A 21,789-nucleotide genomic window follows, 5' to 3' on the forward strand; every position below is an offset into this window, starting at 1 on the left:
TGAGAAAGGGCAGGGGGAGAAAGTCATGAGGAGGCAGACATCTTGCCTTGGTTTATGGTGAACACTTATCTTATCACCCTACTGTTAATAAAGTCACTAAAACAATAAAGACCAAGATTTAATTTTAACTTGGTTTACTGGCTTGCTTTAGCAATGGCTAAAGGTGATAGTTTGGGAAAATATTAATCAGAGTAAACTATTTAAAGTCAGACCCGTTTTCTTTCAGTTTCTTCAGGAAAGTTCAACCACCAGCCACCAGTCATGAAGATTCTTAGTTATCTCCTGGTCTACCGAAGGTTCCTGCTCATTGTCCTCACCCCAGTGCTTTTACTTCCACTACCACTTATCATCAGAACCAAAGTAAGTGACCTGCTGGGAGAGGTAATTGTTTCGCACCTGTATGTCCAGTGTAAGTTTCCAGATCTCTTCAGATGACTTCTGTGTGTGTTCATTGTGGGGATTCTTTCTGGTCAACTTAAAGTATTTTCATGGAAATGGATAGAAGAAAATGGTTTTAGTGTGAATTTCAGTGCTGATTGCATCAAGTCCTGAATATATTTTATTCCTTATTTAGAAAATATTTTTCATATTTAACACTAGTATTTAAACATAGAGATTACTGAGACTACCTTGAAAATACTGTCCTTACAGAGACATTTTGGCCAGCTTTAAAGAGCTCTTCTGTATGTTTTATAATATAGATGGAAGGAAAAAAAGGAAGGAAGGAAGATGCAATTTCCTTGTTGTTTTAAGATGTATAAAGAAAATTAGTATCGTTTCTATTTTTAAAGAAGAAAGATTTTAGAAACAGAAGAGAGTCTCTCTTCTTTCTCATGGAAAAAAGTGTCATCTGGTGACCTGTTTGCAGGATGGAGACACTGAAGAAAAAGAGTTGCATTTCTACCCTCAATGAGGATATATAGTAGATAGGAAAAACAATATAATGACTTTGCTCCTCAAAGTAAAAGACAATTCTAAGATATTGCACAAAGTCTGCAGGAGAGCATGCATCTTCATCAGGTTCACAGAGCTCTGTTTACATCATGACCCTGGGACACATGTAAGGAATGTACCCTCTCTTTCCTTCTCTTACCTTCCTGTCTCCTGTAGCAAGCAATAAAGGATAAATGAAGGTTTTAAAACTAGGCACTCTAAAATCACAAGTGGTAGATTTCTCATCTTTTCCTATACTTCCACGACTTTCTGCCCTCTTACACTTCCACTGTCTACCTCAAACTTTCAGAGGATATTCGGAATAAATATTTTCAGAAAAGTCTGAAAGGAGTACTTTTATGCATATACAACACACGTGTATTTATAGATTTATTAGTAACTATTAATAACTAACTTTTATTATATAATAAAAGAAAGGATTGGCATTGACTTCGACAGTTTTGCATAAAAAACAATGAATAGATTTTGCATCTTGAGATGAAACTAAATTTGTCCCTTATGGATAAAAAATTGCTAATGCAGTATACTGTGGATAGTAGCTTTCTAGTTCCTATCAAAACAAGGTATTTATTAAAAGTCACTACTAATGATAGTGAAAAGATCTTTCCCTCAGTTATAGATTGACTAGGTGAGTGAGAAAAACATTCAACCCAGTACTCATTATAACTGGACAACTTTATATTGTTTTTACCCTATAGAAGTGGCACCATCTGCTCCAGGAAAAAAAATTTCAGACTCGAAGTTGTGAATACAACGTAAAACAAAAATAGCCCTTACTTAAATTATGAATATTCTTTTGACTCTGTCAGCATCAATTGCAAGATTTTACTTAATTTTTCAAAATTTGCCTGAAAATCAGGAGTGCAGCAGCAGTGCTCACGAGACGTATGTGATAGTGACAGCCCCAGCAGCCTTGTCCTGCTGAAGGCCAAGGCTCACCTGCCTTCCTCCCTCAGCATCCAGGTGAGCTAACAGTAGCAGTGGAGGTCGTAAGGTATCTGGCTGGTCTCCAGTGATTCTTAACGTTTTCTAGCAACAAGTTTTCAGCTATCTATCTTCTTCGCACGTCTCAGGCACATCTGTCTGATTAAAATCTGTCTGATGYACTTAAGAGTGCATACGAAAACATYGTGTTATTTTCCACCACAGCTGACCCAATCGACTTCCTGAGCAGCAGTCTCTGACGTTAGAAGTCTAATTCTCACCCCTCACATTGGTGTAGGTTGCTGACCTGTTCCCTCAGCTCTGAAAGAAGTAAAATATCTTTTAGAAATTTAAGCTTTATTCTTTGCAAATACAATTATTTCTATTATCTCCCTACAAATCAAAGTCTCTTCTACACAGGCCAAAATTATGGAAAATTGCCATCTGAACAGTTAAACTCAGTAAAATTACAAGTAAGAAAAAACAATTTTGTGTAATGGCCAGTAAGGAGTCTTAGATATGATCTTAGGCAGCCTTTAAAAGGAATTGTGCTGGAAATTTCAACTCAAGTTTAGTACTACTATTAAATTCTTAGAACTTTATATTACAATGAATTTTAGACTTTCTGCACTACACACTTTATCTAAGCTTCATGTATGATATAGCTCCACAGTCACCTCAACTGATCTATAATTGTTCTTTTGAATTACTCCTTTATTTGTGACTGGTGAAGAGCATTTTTCAAAAAAGCCTCCATCCTTGCCAGCAGCAAACAAAATTTAAAAATGATATATTAATCTGAAGTGAAATAGTGAAATCTCCCAGAATTTACATGATTTTATATAAAATATCTCTGAAAAAAACCCATTATCTCTGAACAAAGTCATTGTGTTCTTTACTAAGTGGTTGACTCTGAGACTGTTCAAAGGATCAACAGTGAAAGCAAGTGTATTTAGCAGGAATATCTGCCAATTCCTCTGCATTGTTAAACTGCTGTGCCTGCTGTAATGCATGATGGTGGTTTTTCAGGGAGAATGGAATCCTTTCTGTGCTAATCCTTTCATGTCTAAAATCAGGACAAAGTTCAGCAAGATATACAAGAATTTTTAAAAATTGAAATATTCACCAAGTAGTCAGGTACATATCATTTTACATTCAAATAACATGTGAATCAGGACTCTAAAGGCTGGATTGCTTCTTTTTCAGTTCAAGAAGTTTAAGAGAGTTTTAACGTGTGAACTTTTTTTCTTTGTACAGCATGGATATAATTTTCCAAATATACTGATTGGACTATGTGTTTTTTTCTAAATCAGTATTTTCAGTGTCGGTGAAGGACGTTCTGGCAGCTAGTTGTTAGTATTTTACCAGGTTTCATAGAACTTTATAGAATACTAATGCTTAAYGTACTTTAATCCGCTACTTGATAGTAAAACAAAGATTTTAAAAGTTATTGTGATCTTTGCTACAACATGACTTGTATGTTTCAAATCAGGTTACCAAATTTCAATATTAAGCTGTATTACAGCTCASAGAAGCAATTTACAAACACAAACTTTTCATCTGAACATCAGAGCCATTTTCTAGACATAAGAATGGAGTCAAAATACCTAATCACTTTCAAGATGGATTTTGTTAAGTTTATCATGTGTTGTCTGATAACAAGGGACTGAAATCAAGGATCCCAGAAATTCCCTCTGGTTCCTAAAWATAGCAAATACTATGGCAGCCTAGTTTTTCTTTACTCAAAATACATTCTACTGACATTCAATGACTTTTGTAATAATTCCAAGTTGATGAGACAGTTATATAAAATTTTTACTAGTGCTTCTGTTTGGTGCAGATCTAATCTCAGGACAATGAGTATGATAATAGATGAAAGTCCACTTCAAGTCCTTGCTTCTTTGTTAAATTGTGGGTACACYGCCTATGTCACAGATTCAGCACTAAGAATCTGTCAAATTTTTWATTTGGTAAGATTTAGGTGAGTTGAACATTTCCTAAATGATACTTGAACTGACACTCTCAGATCGCTTCATATATACCACAAACTTCTCAAATAATAAATATTAGATATTTATTACAGATTAAACATTTATTAGATATTAAATATTAATTTGGATTGGACTCCGCTGTTTTATTGTCAAAGATTCACCATTCCATTTTATTAAGCTGTTCCTCTGCTACTAGAATCCATTTCTATTGCTGTTGAGCAGCTTCATTCCTTAGCAAGCGACATCATTACATTTTCTAAATCACTTTCCCCAAGAGCAGAAATTTAAATGGAAACTATGCAAAACTAGTTTCTAAACTAGGATCACTCAATCTCATTATAAATTCAAACCTTCAGACCACATCCCACCAGAGTCTGACTTGGGCTGTAGCTTCAGTTGTTTCTGTTGTTGTTCCCCGTTCCTCTTTCATCCTGGTCTTTTCTGGTGTGTTCTTTATCAGCATCATAGTGGCTCCATTTTACTGGCAGCTTTGCCATAAATTTTATTTTCCAGGATTCTGAATAGAAGATACTCACTAAAACTTCAAAACTTAAGAACAACATAAGAACAACTGCATTTCTTGTCAGTCTTGTGCTGACTATATTAGATGAAATGCTTGTCTTATTGATGAGAAAATGTCATTGATCATAAGAGAGCCAAAATTTGACCTATTACTGATTGCAGCTTCTCCGAGGCTTCTAAAGGTTTGCTTGCAGGTGCAGAATGTTTGCGATTGCTGCTAATTCATGGCCAGAGAAGGCCTCAGAATGAACTATATGATTAATTGTGCTTGAAAAAGAAAAAGGCAGCTGCCCTTTTCTTTCATAAGCTTTAAAATTTAAATAATAATATACAATTGTATTTTACCATCCTAAAAAAAATTATTTACCTAATACTTTTCAAATTAGAGAAGAATTATCAATATCACACAGTAAGTACTGTAAATCTTGGTCCCTAGATTCGTACTAGGTGAAGAAAATCTCTTTATTGACATGTCTGGATTTTTTTACAGTAGTTGTTGTTTTCTCTGGATGATTCAATCATGCTTTATTGATGTCTTGTGTATTCTAGGAAGCAGAATGTGCATACACACTTTTTGTAGTTGCCATCTTTTGGCTCACAGAAGCTTTGCCACTGGCTGTTTCTGCTTTGCTTCCTGCCTTTATGTTCCCGTTGTTTGGTATAATGGCATCCAAGCAGGTAACCTTATCTTCCTCTCAATTATATTATAGTTTTCAATGATAAATCACAAACTCTCCAGAAAAAGAATCACATAAGGCTGAAACTTCATGGGTTAATCCAAAGTTTTTGCTGAGTATTGATCACAGCAGGCTGGTCTCAAGATTTGCTCACATACTTCGTCCTGATTTCTTTAAATTAATTTTTTTGCYAGATTGTGATTCAATGCTTAGATGTTAGTCAGTGGGAAAACACTAGTCATGTATAAAGTATCCCCAATATAATAGATGTGACATACTAAAGATCTCGTCTGCAAAATGCTGAGTATCCACCTTGATGTTAGAGAGATGACAACATCACAGACAATCACATTCTAAGTCTCTACATTTAAAGTTTTTCTTTCATCCATTAGATATATGATTAAATTAATACAAAAAATCTTTCACTGGTGATCTAGTTCATATATGAGATATGGCAGATGATCTTAGGTTGTTTATACCACAAGACTTATTTTTCATTAATTTTTAACACTGTTAACTTTAGTGTAGTTACTCTTGCATCATTTGAGTCAAAATAAATTAACAATTTCAATGAAATGAACAGTCTAAATTTAATCAAAAAATCTTTCTACGTATGCATTTTGGTGTATATTTTTATGAAAGTGTTTTTCATTTAACTGGCAATAGCAAATACCAATACAAAGTCACTATTTAGTTTACAAAATCCTTTTTGCTTTCATTTCAGGTTGCATCTGCTTACTTTAAAGACTTCCATTTGCTTTTAATTGGAGTGATTTGTTTGGCAGCATCAATAGAAAAATGGAATTTCCACAAAAGAGTGGCTTTGAGAATGGTGATGCTAGTGGGTGTGAACCCTGCATGGTACGTGCTAAGTGTCTTTAAGGATCCTAGCCTCTGGAAAGCTAGGTATACCAGAAATAATTGCCTCCTGTTTATTCTGTGGTAGAAATCAAGCTTTTCTTTGCTACTGAAAAAAGTAGATACATGAAACAGTTTGATTGATTTGTAGGTGACACTTTATTGTTTTGCTGAAATCCTAATTATCAGACTGAAAGCTGCCTGCAATGATTCTGTTCACAATAAGCATCCTCCTGAACAGAGAAGCTGATGAATCTGTGAATATAGGGTTCTTATTTCTTAATGATGGTTAATACTTTAAATAATCAATGCCTACAACTGAAAATCCATACTATGCTTATTATTAATCTGTATTTCAGCACAGTTTGCAAAATGCTGGACACGTCCCAAGTATACAACAAGAATTCACAATATAAATAGAAAAGAAGTCATAAAAAACAAAATGCGGTAGAGAAGGAAAAAGATRTGCATAATGTCCTACTTATGAGGCTATCTGTGGAGAAAGAAAATATTGAACAAATAGGAACTTCTCCAGCTGGATGAAGTGATGAAGGAAAAAAAATCACACACTCTTTTACTGACTCAATATAAGCACGTATCTTATGAAGCAAAAACACTTTACTTGCTTGAAAAGTTTGCAGGAGAGCTTTAGGCAAGCAGTTTCATCTKTCAGCACATCAGTAAGACTGCAGAGACGTTCTGGAGTGTGTCTAGTTTCCCAGAATACAAGACACTTATGAGTTCTTCTGAAGAAGCAAAAGGTGATGGGAACTAAAAAGTCAGAAAAATAAAGGCTTTAGGTCTGAAAAAATGAGAGGCATCTTGGATAATCTAACTAATAAAGTATTTTGGAAATACTGGATTATTTCTATTCCTCAGTGCTTTGTCACTAATTTTAAATACACCACACACATTTTGATTTTTTTCCTATCTCTTTCAATAGCTTTTGGCTTTCATTCTTAAAAAAATGTTCTTTACATTCAACTGTCTTCCACTGCCTTTAGCTGTATACTTTAGCCATGCAGACTTAGTTATTTCAAYTTTTCTTTATTGATCAGTCTTAAGTCCCTGCCATTTGGCTGAATTCTTGAAAGTGAACGTAAGTGAACGGTGCGAAGCTGAATGCTGCTGGGGAGTTTGCAGTGAAGACAGAGACACAGAAACCTGCAGCCAGCCACTGAGGATGTGTAAAGCAATTCCACAGTTTTGAAACTCTGAGGAGGCAATATCCCTCCTATCTCAGCTCTGTCGCATTTCTTGATTATGATAAGAGGCTGATAAGACTATGATAAGATGATGTGTGAAGGAGAGGATCCTCCCACCTCTCAGCATCTGCTGCTCATGCAAAACGTTTGCGTGGAGCCTTCTGCCTCTGCTAACAAGAATACACAGTCAGCCTTTGCATATTGGAACCACATCCAGACCAAGGCAGAGATTTTACTTTTTATTGTAGGAGGTTTCTGAGGTAGAGGATGTGGGGACACGGTGGTGAAAGTTGATGGTAGGAGTCCTTAGTGGCCTTTCATCTGAGTGGTCTGGTCTGAGGAGCTGCAGGTATTTCACAGCAGGAACAGGTGAATAAGCCTATGCAACCCACAAAGCCTAGAATGAGTAATAAAGCATTGACTGTGCATTGCATAGCAAAGATTGACTTTAGAGYTGACTGTAGATGAACCTCCAAGGTTCCATGCAGAATATTTTTTGACAATATGACAGAGAAAATAATTCAGACTAAACAGGTTAGGATATATTCTGCTATTTTTTTATCAATTTTGGAGTCACTCATTAGAGGACACTGCAGTATATTAAATGATCCCTTGAACATAAGTCTATCAAATGTCGGCAATGTGATGAATGTTTTGAAACAGATGTTGGCAAATGTCTTCATTTGTTTTATTTGCTTTATTATACTAAAATAATACTTATTTACAAGGTAAATATTCGTATTCAATGTACTTGGCCTGACCAGCCTTTTCTACACCAAAATTTCTCCTATTTTTGAAATTTTGAAATGTTATCACCGTTAGCTGAAGTGAAAGGCTGTTAGAGGCTTTTGGAATACACTATTTTTATACAAAAATCTTGTCTTGATGTGCTGAGTTATTCTTACATTTCGTGTAAGATTGTTTACCTAGAAGTTAGCCAAAGAGCTTTGAGAATTGCACAAAGAACTCAGAAAATGAAATGCACTGTGGTCTCTTCCCTCACTACTTCTCTCTCTCTCTCTCTGTGTGTGTGTAGTGATGCATGCCAGGTGTTTAATGACACTGTCAACACCTTGCAACAGCAAGTGAGGAAAATACTCTCATTTGCAAAATATTCTCGTTTACAACTCCAACAGATGCATTAAAAATGATAATGCATTCTGTAGTCTAAATGTAACTTTACCAGATGTGACACAGAAAATTTGTGTTTTAAGTGTAAAACTAAAGTGATTCCAGTAAGGTTGATATAGTTCTTATTTGTAGTAAACCTAACATAAGTTGTGCCAAGACCAGACCGAGACTTTGTAATGACTTCTACTTTCTTCTTTAATAGGAAGTATGAAATTTACTGAAGCATAAATAGTCTCTGTCTTGGGGCACTAGTTAAGAACTAAGTTAAGTGCCACCTATTGAATTGCTAATATTTCTTCCTATTACACCTTCGCTATTATCCAAAGGACTGACAGTCAAAGTAGTAACTCCAGAGTTTTGAGCTATCTTGCACAGTATAAAAAGATTAATAACATTAGGCAGCACAGCTATTTTAACTTTTCTTTGAACTTGTGACATGCATGTCGATATTTCTCCAATCMAAAATAGTTCAAAGCATGTATATAAACATTATTGCTTCTGTTTCAATTTATAATAATATATTTGCCCATTAAAACTCTAAAATATAATGATTTCTGTGAGAAAAYGTCTTTGATCAAGATCATTTTAATTCACAACTTGCCTCCAAAGTCAATTACAAGCACTAAACATTTAGTGTTTTCTACATTATACCTTTCTGTTGAAAAGGTTTTCCATTTATAAGAAAAAAGAAGGGCTACTGTAATAGTAATAGACTCTTTTCTCTCATTCCAGGCTTACTCTGGGTTTCATGGTTAGTTGTAGCTTCTTGTCTATGTGGCTCAGCAACACCTCTGCTGCGGCTATGGTGATGCCGATTGTAGAGGCTGTGGCTCAGCAGATCATCAGGGCTGAAGCAGAAGTAGATGCACTGGAGATGTCTTATTCTAACGGCTCCAGCAACCCGGCCCTGGAGCTCGAYGGTAGGTATATGCTGCTGTTTGTACACCCCCCACACACCGCAGTGAAGTAAAGACCACACGAGATGAGGTTGGCTGGGTAGGGAAGTGCCTCCACCATCACACATTTCATGGTGAGACCTCTCTTGCAATGCTCTGTTTGAGGCCTCTAATGTCTGCAAAGGTGAATTAAAACCGAACAGGTTCAGGACATGGCAGCTTTATGAGAGAAGAGGAGAAGAGGCTGACTTGTTCAGCCTAGTAAAATGAAGTCTAACAGGAAACATGATTGCAGGGTATAAATACACCAGAGGTTAAACATTTTTAAGCTCCAGGATAATGTTGGGAGATTATGTAGACAAAAAGGTTATGTAGACAGTTGGACACATTGTAAATTAGGAAAAGGTGTCTAATCATGAGAAGACTGGGATTCTAGGGTAACAGGAATAGCAGAGGAGTAGGGCATAATCTAGCTGTTTTTAAGACTGACTCTTAAAAATCTATTAGTGCGATGATAGGAAGCTGTTGCACGGATTAGGACATACTCATGGAAAAGATTCTTTCTTGCACCCCTAAATTCTCACCTGTCTTTCAATTAATGTGTTCCAGAAAATATTATGGAATGTGAAACCAGTGAGTGGAAAGAGAAAGCAAAAGAAGTTAATGGGTAACAGTTATTAATTTCTTAACATCTGGTTGAAGAATTCATCTAAATGGAACAACTCTTTATTAAAATAAATACCTTCATTTTTCCAGATATGGCACAGGTAATACTGTGTGCACAATTGAAAATGAAAAGGAAAAAGAAAAAGAAAAGGTACTTAAAATGTCTTTTTTTAATGCATTTAATGTGTGTATTATAGTTTTAACCTAAATCTCACTCTCATGTAACACTTACCACGGTGCTACTAGCCATGAAGCTAGTTCCTTGTAAGATATATATGTGTATATTTGTATGCAAAAAATGTGCTTATTATTTATTTCATTAGTGGTTTTGTGCTTCAAATTTATTTCATGTAAATTAAACAATCACACCTGAGGACAAATAGTAGATACCAGATTTTCCCAGAATTTGAAATATCTATAGACTGAATTTCTCAGGATTTTCTCAATCTTATTCTGTAGCAGTAGCGTCAGAGTAGGGACGGAAGGGGAGAAAGGAAGTTCCTGTGTAAAAACTGAAACAACTTAGGCAAAAGACTTGAGGATTTGGCTCTCCTTTCTTTCCCTTCACATGACTAATTGTAACAGCAAACCAAAACATACTGCAGATGGTAATATTGCCAGCAAATTGTTTGACTGAAATTCTGGGACATTCCTGAATCCTGCTTTTGTGCTTGATGATGAGCCTTCTTACATGTTAATCAGTGTATATTCTTACTGAGCAGAACCTACCACCTGCTGAAACAGGGAGAAAAAGCAGAGAGGACAAATACAATGGGATTTTCAAAGTGATGTGCTTATGCATTGCTTACTCTGCTACCATTGGAGGGTTGACCACAATCACAGGAACATCGACTAATTTGATTTTTGCTGAGCACTTCAATACGTAAGAGACTATATTAAATTATTTGTATCCTTTTTTATTCAGAATTTTAACTGTCCTTTCTTGTGCTCTCACATGGTTCCCCTGAAATGCCTGAGGAACCTACCCTTTGATTTGACAGTATTTGATTCTATCACTTTCTTTTGGTTATTTTTTGTTAAAGACATACAGTGAAATTATATGGTTGTATTTGACTTACAATGGGAAAGGTTAGACATGATTATTCCAAATATACAAATGATGATTAATTTCTGACATACTTTGGTTAAGTAGTACTTTACTCTTTGAATAGCTACATGGAAAAATATGAGCCTGACTGAGGAGCAAGATATTGCTTACCATAAAGATGAGAGACACTATCTGGCTTTAAAGGACTGTTACTCGTTTCTAAGTACAGCAGGGGCTAAGTTCTATTTTCCCTTTAATTCCAGTGTACCTGTAACAGCATCACTTAATCTTCCAGATACTACCTGACATCTCTTTAAGCAATATTGATGATCAGATTTATTTTTTGTTCTGAATATTTCAAAGGGGATAATGTGATTTGTAAGAGCGAGGAATATTCTGTCTGCCACCTGTGTTTTGTAAAAACTAGTACCACTGAAAGTTGAGCCCTTACAGTAAGAAATACGTCAAAATTTAGATTTTTAAACAGCAGATAGGATATCAGGTATAGTTCTAACTGAGGTATCTTTCTCCCGTATAACTTAATATTATTCTATTTTGAAGTCATATATAAATGGATATTTGAATCTGATCTACATTGCTTACTAGCAGCCCTGAAATGTCTATTTCTTTTCTGAAGACCATTTTGTAGAGTGTAGAATGGAAAAGAAAAAAAAATACAAAAAGATTTGGTGGGGAGGAGAAAAGTAGTTTTCGGTCTGTCATAAATTTCTGTAATACTTGTAGCAGGCAGGCATGCAGGTCCACTTAGCAAAGAGTGTCTTTACTAGCATATGTGCTTTCAATAGGCTGTGTTTGGTGCATTGTTGAAATGTAAAATTTAAGTCTGTTAATCAACGAAAAAGCAAATCATTTCAAACCAATCTGAAACACTGTATTCAATGAAACACTTTGTTTTGAAATTACTGAAATATTCTTTAATATTCCTTTTCTTTCCTACATCAAACTATTTTGAAGTGGAAATTGGCAGATTTCTTTTCAAAGCTTTTTTGAAAAACCCATAGGTCTTACTGGCATATTTTTCTTCTGCAAGTTTACTCATTGCCAAAAATATTCACACTCTAATTTAAAAATAGAACAAAACAAAATATAATCCCTTTATTCTTCTCTGCCTTCTTTTTTGTATTGCAGGCAGCAAAACAGATTGAAAGACCAGTTACTGATAGATTTTCTCTATCCATATTCCATGACTGCATCAAATTTGACTCCAACATGACAGTGCAGAGTACTGAAGTGGTGCAGTCTGTAAATTAGCCTGTGCTAAGAGAAGATCTGGTCCAGATTGCTTCTCCAACACAGCAATAGAGAAATTATAGTAGAGATTCCGTGCTATTGGGACCAAAGAACTACATAGGCCAGACTGTGAAATTATAATCTGTCCTTCCAAGGTCTAAAAAAAAAGACCTTTTCAAATCTGTTACATTCTCTTCATTTTGTAGGGGAATTGTTACAGTCTTTTGCATTTTGTAGGGGAATTGTTATGCTGGCTAGGTTTAAACTTTTAAACGTATAAGAACTTCTGGCTCCAGCAGGCTTCCTACTCAAGAGCCTAGAAGAATTCAAAAAATTACTTGATAAGAGTTAGTTTGTTCATTACCCTGAAGTTGTAGGAAACTTGAAGAACTGGCTTGCAGCTGATTTTTCAGTTTGTCTTAGATGTTAACAATCTCTTCAAGAATGCATGCACAGATTGTTTTTCTCTCCCTGAATCTTCCTCTACTAGGAACATGGGGCATGCACTGAGCACTGTGCGTGTAATCCAGTTTTACACCAGGCCAGGGTTTTGTTTAAACTTGACATAACCACTGAGCCTAATCCTTAACTGAAGCTTTCTCAACACCATAATTGTGCAAATATTTTTAAGTGTCTTGCTTCCCTTCTCTTTAGAGGCGTTAATTCTATTCATGTCCTGTCTGAAGTGGTAATTGACCTGTTAGCATGAGTTGAATATGTTTGCAGGCTACCTTCATGCATGGTAAGCATCTGATGGGGAGATAATTTGGCAAGAGAACTGTATACGTCCAGCATATTCTTGGGTTTACCATTCATGACAGGATAGCTAAAATGGCATTGAAAGGTTCCAGATTCATCATATCTTCCTGGTTTTAGTACCTGGAATTGGTGTTTGTTGTCCTCAACCATGTTTTACTGTGTGCAAAGAGAAAAAAAAAAAAAAAAAAATAAAAAAAAAAAAAAAAAAAAAAAAAAAAAAAAAAAAAGGCTAACATAACAGAAGACTACCAGAAGCCACAGGTGGCTAATAGATGATAGAATCGGTAAGGTTAGAAGGGACCTCTGGAGATCGTTTAATCCAACCCCCCCTGCTCAGCAGGGAAACAACTGGCACGTACAGGGATTGAACCCACAATTTTGGCATTATTAGCGCTATGCTCTAACCAACTGAGTTAAACCTAACCCACTACAAGGCTAACCATCAGTTTGTTTACCATCTCCCTTAAGATACCAGAAGCCTTCACTGGCCAAAGAGGTGTCAGGGAGGATGGGAAGGGTTGGCTCTCACTGCTTCCTGAAGCAGATCATTAATAGCATCGAATCTCCTTCTTTTGACTCCCTAATTTTTTTTTCCTTTAGAATTTTATACCATTTTGTATTTATATTTTGCTTCTTGGACCCCTGAGGCTGCTATCAATCCCCATGTCAGTGATCTAACCTCTGCAATTTTACTTTTCTTATCTTGCATAGCTCTGCAGTACAGAGTTTCTCACAACCCTTTCCCATGACTGACCCAGTGCCAGCCAAGGCAACATCGCTGGCCTGTATCAGAGTGGGGCTATTCATCTGGGGGGTGCAGGCAGCCACATTACAGGGTGGACGGAAGGCCTCAAAGAGGGTTACAGAAAGGAAAGGGTTACCAGACAGCAGGACATCGTGGTGGGGAGAAAAAGTTCTCCGACATGTGAGGAGGGGCAGGTCCTGCATGGGAAACCTTTGGTTCTCCAGTCAGGCTCACAATTTCCTAGGTTATGTGAATCCTATTCTGGTAACTGAGTTTGACCTTCCAACATGAAGAATCAAACTTTGCCAACATTAAATTATTTTCTACTTGAGGAACTTTCTAATAGTAGCAAAAGGAATAATTTTGTCTGGATCTGTTTTATGAACAAAGTTTTGCTGGTATTTGTAATGTGTTCCTGGAAAGATAGTTTATTGTTAATGTAGTACAGAGATTTGTTAAAGTCAATCACACTTTCATATCTTCCACAAAACATAGATCTAAAAAAAAGCTAGTTTAGTTGTTTCTTTCTGTCTATCTTTGCTGCAGAACAGACCTATAATAGATAATCCAACTGTAGAAGATAATCTTGCAGCACTATGTAATGGGTCACTTAAACTGATCATCCAGTCTACAGAAGAGTACTTGCTATGGAAATTATAATTAGGTAACATTAATTTTAAAGATTAAGAGAAATACTCATGTATATATTCAGCCCTGTACTTATTGTAACTTATTGTAAAACCTGACCACAGAAAATTATCTTCTGATGGCAGAATTAACTCTGCTATAAACTTTTCAAGAACTTTGGTGCTTGATAAAAATTTATTCTGTATACTTCAGGAAAGAAGGTGATAAATAACAAGTTGACAAAATACTAAATTAGTAAGCTGAGTCATTGCTGTGCTGAAGTCAGGGCTTTTTTTCTGTCTTGGAATTCATACATTCAAAAAATGATGTGGTTAATCATGTAATAAAAGCTAAATAGCCACATAATCAGTAAATTAAATATAATAGCATGCATAATGTCTTTTCCTGCTCTAGTTTCACTGTGTCATTACTATGCAGAGTTGCAATTTAGATAACCCACCTGAAAATATGGGTAAGCATTTTGGTTCAGTCCCAGCTGGCACTTTAATTACAATATATATAAATATTATAATAAATATAGATCATTCTTAAATTAGCATAGCACTTGAGATAACATTTAAAATCAACATTTACAGCTTCAAAGACCTATGTGGATATCACAATTCCTTTCCTTTTAGCAAAGCCTGAAATAAAAAAGAAAAAAAGATAATAATTGGAAATAGTCATTGTAGCCTCTGACTGAGCACTATCATTTTCCTTCCATCTTATTTTTTCATTGAGGGAGAAGGCTGTTCAAAAAGGCTAGAATGTTCTCATATTTATCATTAAAAGCTCTCTCAGTAAAGCTGGAAGGTCTCAAAGAACAAAAAAATTATTCGTAAAGTAAATTGGAAAACTAAACACAATATTCGTTTATCTGGCCTTTTTGGTTACCTGGTCTCATTCAATAATAAATTAATTTATCTGAGAACACCCAAGCAATTTTCTCTTTTCCTTAAATGTATATGGCAGGGACAGATCTAGATGATTGGCTCACATCTGTAGATGGTAGATTATGTCAGCCTCAAAGAGACAGTGTGACTTGAGAGACAATCTACCTGACAAAGGAATTTGTCTGCTTTTTGTGGAAATTAGTAATAATTTTGTTTCTGATGAGCTATTAATCCCTTATGAAGCTTATACAATGCATACCTCACAGCACATTCTCCGTTTCCCATAGGAGTCATCTTCTATTTCTAAGTTTATAGAAGCCTATTTATTCAAGTATGTTTTCTTGTGCTAAAGTCTTCTTTCTAAGAATTGCTTTTCTGCCACTTCTCTTTCTTTGTAGTCCTACTGGCCCTTAATGCTCTGAGAGACCCTTGCTACCTCCTCAGCTCAGGTTAGACACATCCAGATCTAGTGGCAGGCCCACAAACTCATTGTAGTAGGCTCGAATAATCATAACACAGCTGGAGAGATGGCTGCTTTAGTCACGACGATTAAGATGGGAAGGTGATGGAGAGGACAGGAGAGGCAACTAATATTGAAGGAAGCTGCCAACCAGAAGCATTCTGAATAACTCTGTTGCAGCAGGGCTTTCAGGCACTTCTGACAAGACTTCATTCCTGTCTAAAGTTTAACTGATTTTTTTTTTTTTACTTTTGTCCAGACGTTACCCAGATTGCCAATGCATCAATTTTGGATCCTGGTTTATCCTTTCCATCCCCATCACAGTTATTATTCTGCTGCTCTCCTGGGTCTGGCTCCAGTGGCTTTTCCTTGGATTTGAGTAAGTAAATATTGGAATCAATAAAACTAAAGGTTGATAATATAAGAAATAGTTGGTACAGGCAGTAAATATTATATCTAAATCTAATATGCTCAGTAGAAAGTTAATGCTGCAATGGTGATTTTGCATCCTTGATGCAAACTGAGTACAGTGAGTGAGTACAACTGAGTCTCTGGACAGTGAGCCAAGAGTCCTGTTAAATATGGATACTTTACTGCTCAGCCCAGTGTGGAAAGCTCACATCAAAAATGCATTCCTGTAAAATATACACATCATCATTAAACAGTGCATATGTGCAAAATGGAAGAATACGTGGTCCAAACTTGAGGCTTTGTCGTCCAAGTCTTGAAAATATTAAAGATAATCCGTTCTTTATTAAAGCTAGGGCTTGATTTAGGTTATTGACCAGTGTCTGTATTATGAACTAGATGATTACATTTATAAACATAAAGCAAAAATTTTCAGCTTCCCAAAATTTAAATACTTTTTTTACTTCTTGGAGTTTGTACTTTTAAGATTTTTGGAGAGAACAGCAGTTCTTTCAGTCTGATTCTCTGAAACTCTCTCTTTGCTCTCAATGCATTCACTAACCTCTTCAGGGATAGTAGTGGAGATGCCTGTCTTCCACAATCAGATAGCTACTTCAGAGGTAAGAGATGAAGTAGACGTTCTACTTTTAAGCAGACTTAGAAGCATTCCAGGCTTACCACTCTGTATTTGAACATTTATTGTTTAATTTCTCTTAATTGTTTTGATAGTGTTCTTGTTAACATTATTTAAGAGCCTTATCCAAGAATGATAATCCAACTTGTAGTGAAATAGAGATGTGCTGATTAGTATGCAGGCTACTAATACAATACGAACTTTCCCATTACTAAAGTAGAGCAAAGTCATCAAAGACTGTCATTAAACAGATAGGTTATGCATTTGGTGATTGTTTCAATTAGCTCCTATGATTAAAGCTTCATCCTTGCTTGACAAATGAGCCAGTCAATGACAGGACACATTTTGTTGCTGCCTCTGTCAGTCTCCCACTGAGTTTTGTCAGTTAATTCCAATATGTTCAGTCTAGTGTATGATAATTAAATGGGAGATACTGCATTGTGAAATGAAAGTCTTGCTTTTATTAAATGCTATTGTTAACTGCAAAGGTTGGATTTTTTTTCTCTTATATATGCTGTTAACACATCTTCCGTAATTGCTGATTTACATTCCAGTTTTAAAAGTATGTTCAGGTGTGGCAAGGAAAAAACAACTAGAGAACAGGCCTCAGCACAGGTGATTCGGAACGAATACAAGAAACTTGGACCAATAAGGTATGTTGAACTGTAAATCAGCAAATGAGAACAATGCTGCTCAAAGTATATCTAAGTGTGAATTCAGGAAAATGTAACCCATTATGTTTCTGCTGCAGCTACCCAGAAATTGTCACACTTGTCCTATTCATTCTAATGACCCTGTTGTGGTTTACCAGAGATCCTGGCTTCATCCCTGGATGGTCTTCACTTTTCCCAAAGTAAGTAATCTTTTTGATATACCAGCAAGAACTATACTGTGTCTTAACTGAAGATCTGCTTATATTCTTAAAAAAAACCCAAGATATAAAACAAAAAACTCACTTTTAATACTTTGGAAAGACTCCGGACTGAAATTGTTGAAAATCTGTGTAGTATACTCAGAACAGATAAAACTCCAGCAATTTTATCCATATATTTGCACAATATTCAAAATGGACTAAATTCATTACAGAAGTCAGTGCCTCCTAAAATTAATTATATCTATTTTTTTAGACTTAGCACAGTGAGGGAGAATGTGTAATAGCTGATGTTACAGTTTACCTGTAAAATCTGCAATTTGAAAAATAAGGTCTTTAGTCAGGATTTTGTAATCTACTGTTGTTACTGACAGCCACACTTCTATCCGTATAGGACAACTTCCTCTGCTTTTAYGTCTTTAATTACTACTATATACTGTGTGTTCATATGTAACTACCTCAAGTTCATAGTTAAACTAACCACCAGAAAAACAGACCTGCAGAAACTATTGCATTTTCTTGTCCTTCTGCTGCAGCTTGGCCATACAGTCCCTTTTCCAGGATCACCTAGACTTTTTCCCCTAAGAAATCCCTCACTACTGCAAGAAATTGTAATACAGTAATTCCTGTAGTCTCTCATCTTCTCTTGCTGTAATCATTGTAATTTTGATTCCTTTCTTCTGTGATAAAGGTCTGAATTTTTCTCTAGAGTATTGGAAAGTAGCTGGAAGACTGTGAAAAACAGGACATTTACTGTTTAGGTTCTTCTGTACTTAGCACATATTACTTAATACGTTATAAGCTGGGCTCAGGTGATGCTTTCTATTTTTGTGTGTCTGTCTCCATCCTGGATGATATATGCACATACATCCATCATCCTTTTTCTCTTTAAATATGCTCCCCACCATTCGCCTAGTGTCACATGCACATACACGCATATGCACGCACAGAGTCAAGTGCTTTCCCACTATGTCCAATAGAGAGTGTTATAAGGAATAATTTAGCCCTTTGAAGAGCTAAAGCACAGAGTAGAATTCTTTCATGTAAAAATAGTATTAAAAAAATAAAACCTAAGATTGTTTAAAATATTCTATTTTTTTAAGTATACAAAAATAACAAAAGAATATTTTTCTCTCATAACTGTCTCATATGAAACACTCTTCTTAAAAAAGAGTTTGTGAAGTGTTGACCTAATCAAGCAATCAGCAATTTAAGCAATCAAGCCGGCTTCACCTCCCTTTCTGCTTCATACCAACATTCAGTGCTCATCAAACACTGTGTAATGAGCTAGCTCTGATACYAAAAAACAGGCATTGTAAACAGCCTTTCAAATTTGAGAAGGCTTATAATGAAGAGATTATTTCAGTCCAGATACTTACATTTTCCTATTTGAGCCTGAGGATTTTGCTCACTGACAGTGAAGAATATTCTATTCTCATAGTAACTGTGGTTGCAGGTTCTGCGTGGGGATGTTACTTTGTGGATGCCCTCTAACGCTTTCCTTCGGAAGGAATACGAACATGTGTCATGTCACGTTAGGCTGAATCATGTTATAATTTGTATGAGGTAATCTGAAGAGAGACAAAGCCTATGTTATTCTATAACAAAAACATTAAAGAGAAAGAAACATTTCTTACTCTTCAGATCCTGCCTATTTCTAGGTAGCTTTAATTTATCGGTCAGTTACATTGATAAGCATAGAACCAGACAATTATGGCTGAGAACATTTTGGTTTTGGATGGGAACTAGGAGTTTGTTAGCGGTTTAGTGTGCTTTATAGGTTTTAGAGGTTCAGGTTTCTTTATGCCAGTATTTCCCAATATAAACAAAGAAACAATCAGATAAAAAGAACAATCAGATAAAAAGCCAAAGAACTGTACTTCTCTCAATTGTCGCGTTGCATTCATCACTGTAAGATTCAAGAAGCTTCTAGCAGTGCATTACTGTGGCCTGCATCTCTCATGCACATGTTTCTCATGCCCTCCACAGGCAAGAATTGTCCAGTGGCATATTTTATTTTGGATTTTTTTTAAGTATATCAGTAGGCATATGTGCAATTGCTTGCACAAGCTGCCTGTGATATATACTTAAGTTTATATTACACAAAGCAAATACAAGGAAATGTTTTCTGCACTTTGATTTATGATAGTACTTGTTTCCCACAGGATTTTATTTTGCAGTCTCAAGCCAATGTGCAAATGAGTTTTGTCTTTATAATAAAACCTTCCACTGGACTGGAGGAACAAAGCAGCAATGTCAGAGCCATAAATAACCTTAAGACACTCCCCTCCGCCCCCGCCGGCCAGTGAGTAGGTTTTAAGAAGGAATGAATCCTTTTAAGCAGGGTTCACACCACCTTTAGGATTTTATGCTGAACAACATCACTGTCAGCTCATTTATCCTAAACATGTTCACCATCACAATAAGCTATGCTGTYCTGAATGTTGAACTTGGTATATATTTATTTCGTCAGAACATGAATTCCCAGAAAGCACCCAGGCTTATTTCAAGATATCAAAACATAAATTCTTCATATTTTGGAAGCAATGGAAGAATCACCACTTTCCTTGATAGTTTGTCCCAGTGGATAATCGCCTCTGTTGCCAAAATAAGCCAGAGAAATTTGCACCTTGTTTTTTGTCTGAATATAGCTTCCAGCCATCTGTTTTTGTCTTTCTCTGCTAGGTTAAAAAATTCTCTGTGATAGGTGCTTTAGGAAAAGGTAATCTGGTATAATTATATCCCATTATAATTTTTGACAGTTGAAATGGAATGCTTGAAGTTTTGCTTGAAGACAGGAATTCTTATCACTGTCAACTCACATGCATGATTATCTACATCCCCACAAGTTACTGAAGACCTATTTAAAATACAGACACTGATTTCTTTGTAATCCCAGCAGAAATATTTGTATTTAATGATGATGCTCCCCACGCTTTAATGGCTGCTTTAAATGTCAAGCAATTCTCAACCTACATTTGTGCAGTATATAAGTAGAGACCATATTTAAGCAGCATGTCATCCTAAGTCCRATGCTTTTCAAACATAAATTACATTTATTTTTTTTATTTTTTATTATTTTTTATCAATTTATTTTTTATCAAGAAAACTCTATGAACTAGTCCTTTACTGCCTTGCCCTGAGGCCCTGTTACCTGCCACTAGAGGCAGATGCAGGATGCTATCTATAATTAGTGTTGCGTAATTCTGCAGAGAAGTGCATGGCAAAAATGTCTTTTCTTTTCATATGCTGACAGTGCAAGATCATATATCGTTTCTACCACAGCAATTCCTGTCCCTGTCCTGACTTGATTCTAGGCTATACTTGCTGTAGGATACCAGCTTCACTTAAGATGAATTTCAAGCTGGCTTTTGGCCAAGTCTTTATGAAGTTACGAAGGAACAGAAAGTTTAGCCCAGGGCTGCAACTGATTAGAGCTGACGTATGCAAGGTGAACTTTCTTCACTTCCATCAGATTACAGCCTGAGCATGTGTCTCAGCACATTTTTCCTCTCTTCTGTATGGCTTGTCCCTTCTTTACTGCTGATACAAGACCACTATGCATTTTTGGAATGTRTCTAACTATAATATTTAAAGGAGGGGAGTGAAAAGCAAGAAAATGGATGGATTTGGTCAAATCAATTTCCCAAGTCTCAATTTCTACAATGCTTTTAGTTCAAGTCATTGCGAGTCTTCCTTAAATGACAATTTTTTACCTCCTTATAGGACCATCAGATTTATAGTGTTGCAAGCAGGTAGATATTGTATATGCAATTGTATTATAGCTTGAATAAACGGATTGTAAAAATGTTTATTTYAAAATTCAATAATGTTTGAAAAGCTTCTGTCTGGAATGGTGCCATGTGTRTCTCCATAGCAATATGACTAATGGTAGGTTGCTGTGTGTTTTCTTAAACTACTATTCCAACTCAGGAAGTGTTATCTTGTGTGTATAGATGTGGAGTGCTGTATAAAAATACACATATATCTATATATTGATATTGATAGTAATAGCAATAGTGATACAGTTATTGACAGAGATATAGACATAGTGTTGSCTCCCAAACAGGTTTTCCAAAAATAGTGTTTTGCACTCATCAATCGTGGAATGCTGATTATATTTAAGCAATAGTGAAACCACTCAGGAAGAAGCAGCTGCCCACAAGAAAGTGATGGCATCAATTGTGTCTTTATAATCCCAGTCCTATCTTCCTGCAAAACAACTCTCAAGTCACTGGAGGTGCAGGATAGGAAGCTAAAGGAAAGTTT

General features: G+C 35.9%; 1 protein-coding gene across 2 annotated transcripts in view; it reads left to right on the plus strand.

Moving 5' to 3' along the window:
• Window positions 1-231: 231 nt before the first annotated feature.
• SLC13A1 (solute carrier family 13 member 1) overlaps window positions 232-21,789 on the plus strand; it is a 26,757-nt gene continuing 5,199 nt past the window's right edge. The window contains exons 1-10 of one of the 2 annotated variants that reach the window (XM_085299703.1): window positions 232-360; window positions 4,941-5,069; window positions 5,793-5,929; window positions 8,995-9,182; window positions 9,768-9,825; window positions 9,915-9,975; window positions 10,544-10,707; window positions 15,867-15,986; window positions 17,204-17,302; window positions 17,401-17,502. In XM_085299703.1, the coding sequence (XP_085155829.1) occupies window positions 262-360; window positions 4,941-5,069; window positions 5,793-5,929; window positions 8,995-9,182; window positions 9,768-9,825; window positions 9,915-9,975; window positions 10,544-10,707; window positions 15,867-15,986; window positions 17,204-17,302; window positions 17,401-17,502 (1,157 nt within the window). In that variant the 5' untranslated portion in view covers window positions 232-261. The remainder of the gene's footprint in view (window positions 361-4,940; window positions 5,070-5,792; window positions 5,930-8,994; window positions 9,183-9,767; window positions 9,826-9,914; window positions 9,976-10,543; window positions 10,708-15,866; window positions 15,987-17,203; window positions 17,303-17,400; window positions 17,503-21,789) is intronic. The other variant, XM_085299702.1, reaches the window with a different exon arrangement.

Source organism: Rhea americana, unplaced genomic scaffold, assembly GCF_003343005.1.
Source record: "Rhea americana isolate MKP2758 unplaced genomic scaffold, rheAme1 scaffold_152, whole genome shotgun sequence".
Classification (NCBI taxonomy): domain Eukaryota; kingdom Metazoa; phylum Chordata; class Aves; order Rheiformes; family Rheidae; genus Rhea; species Rhea americana.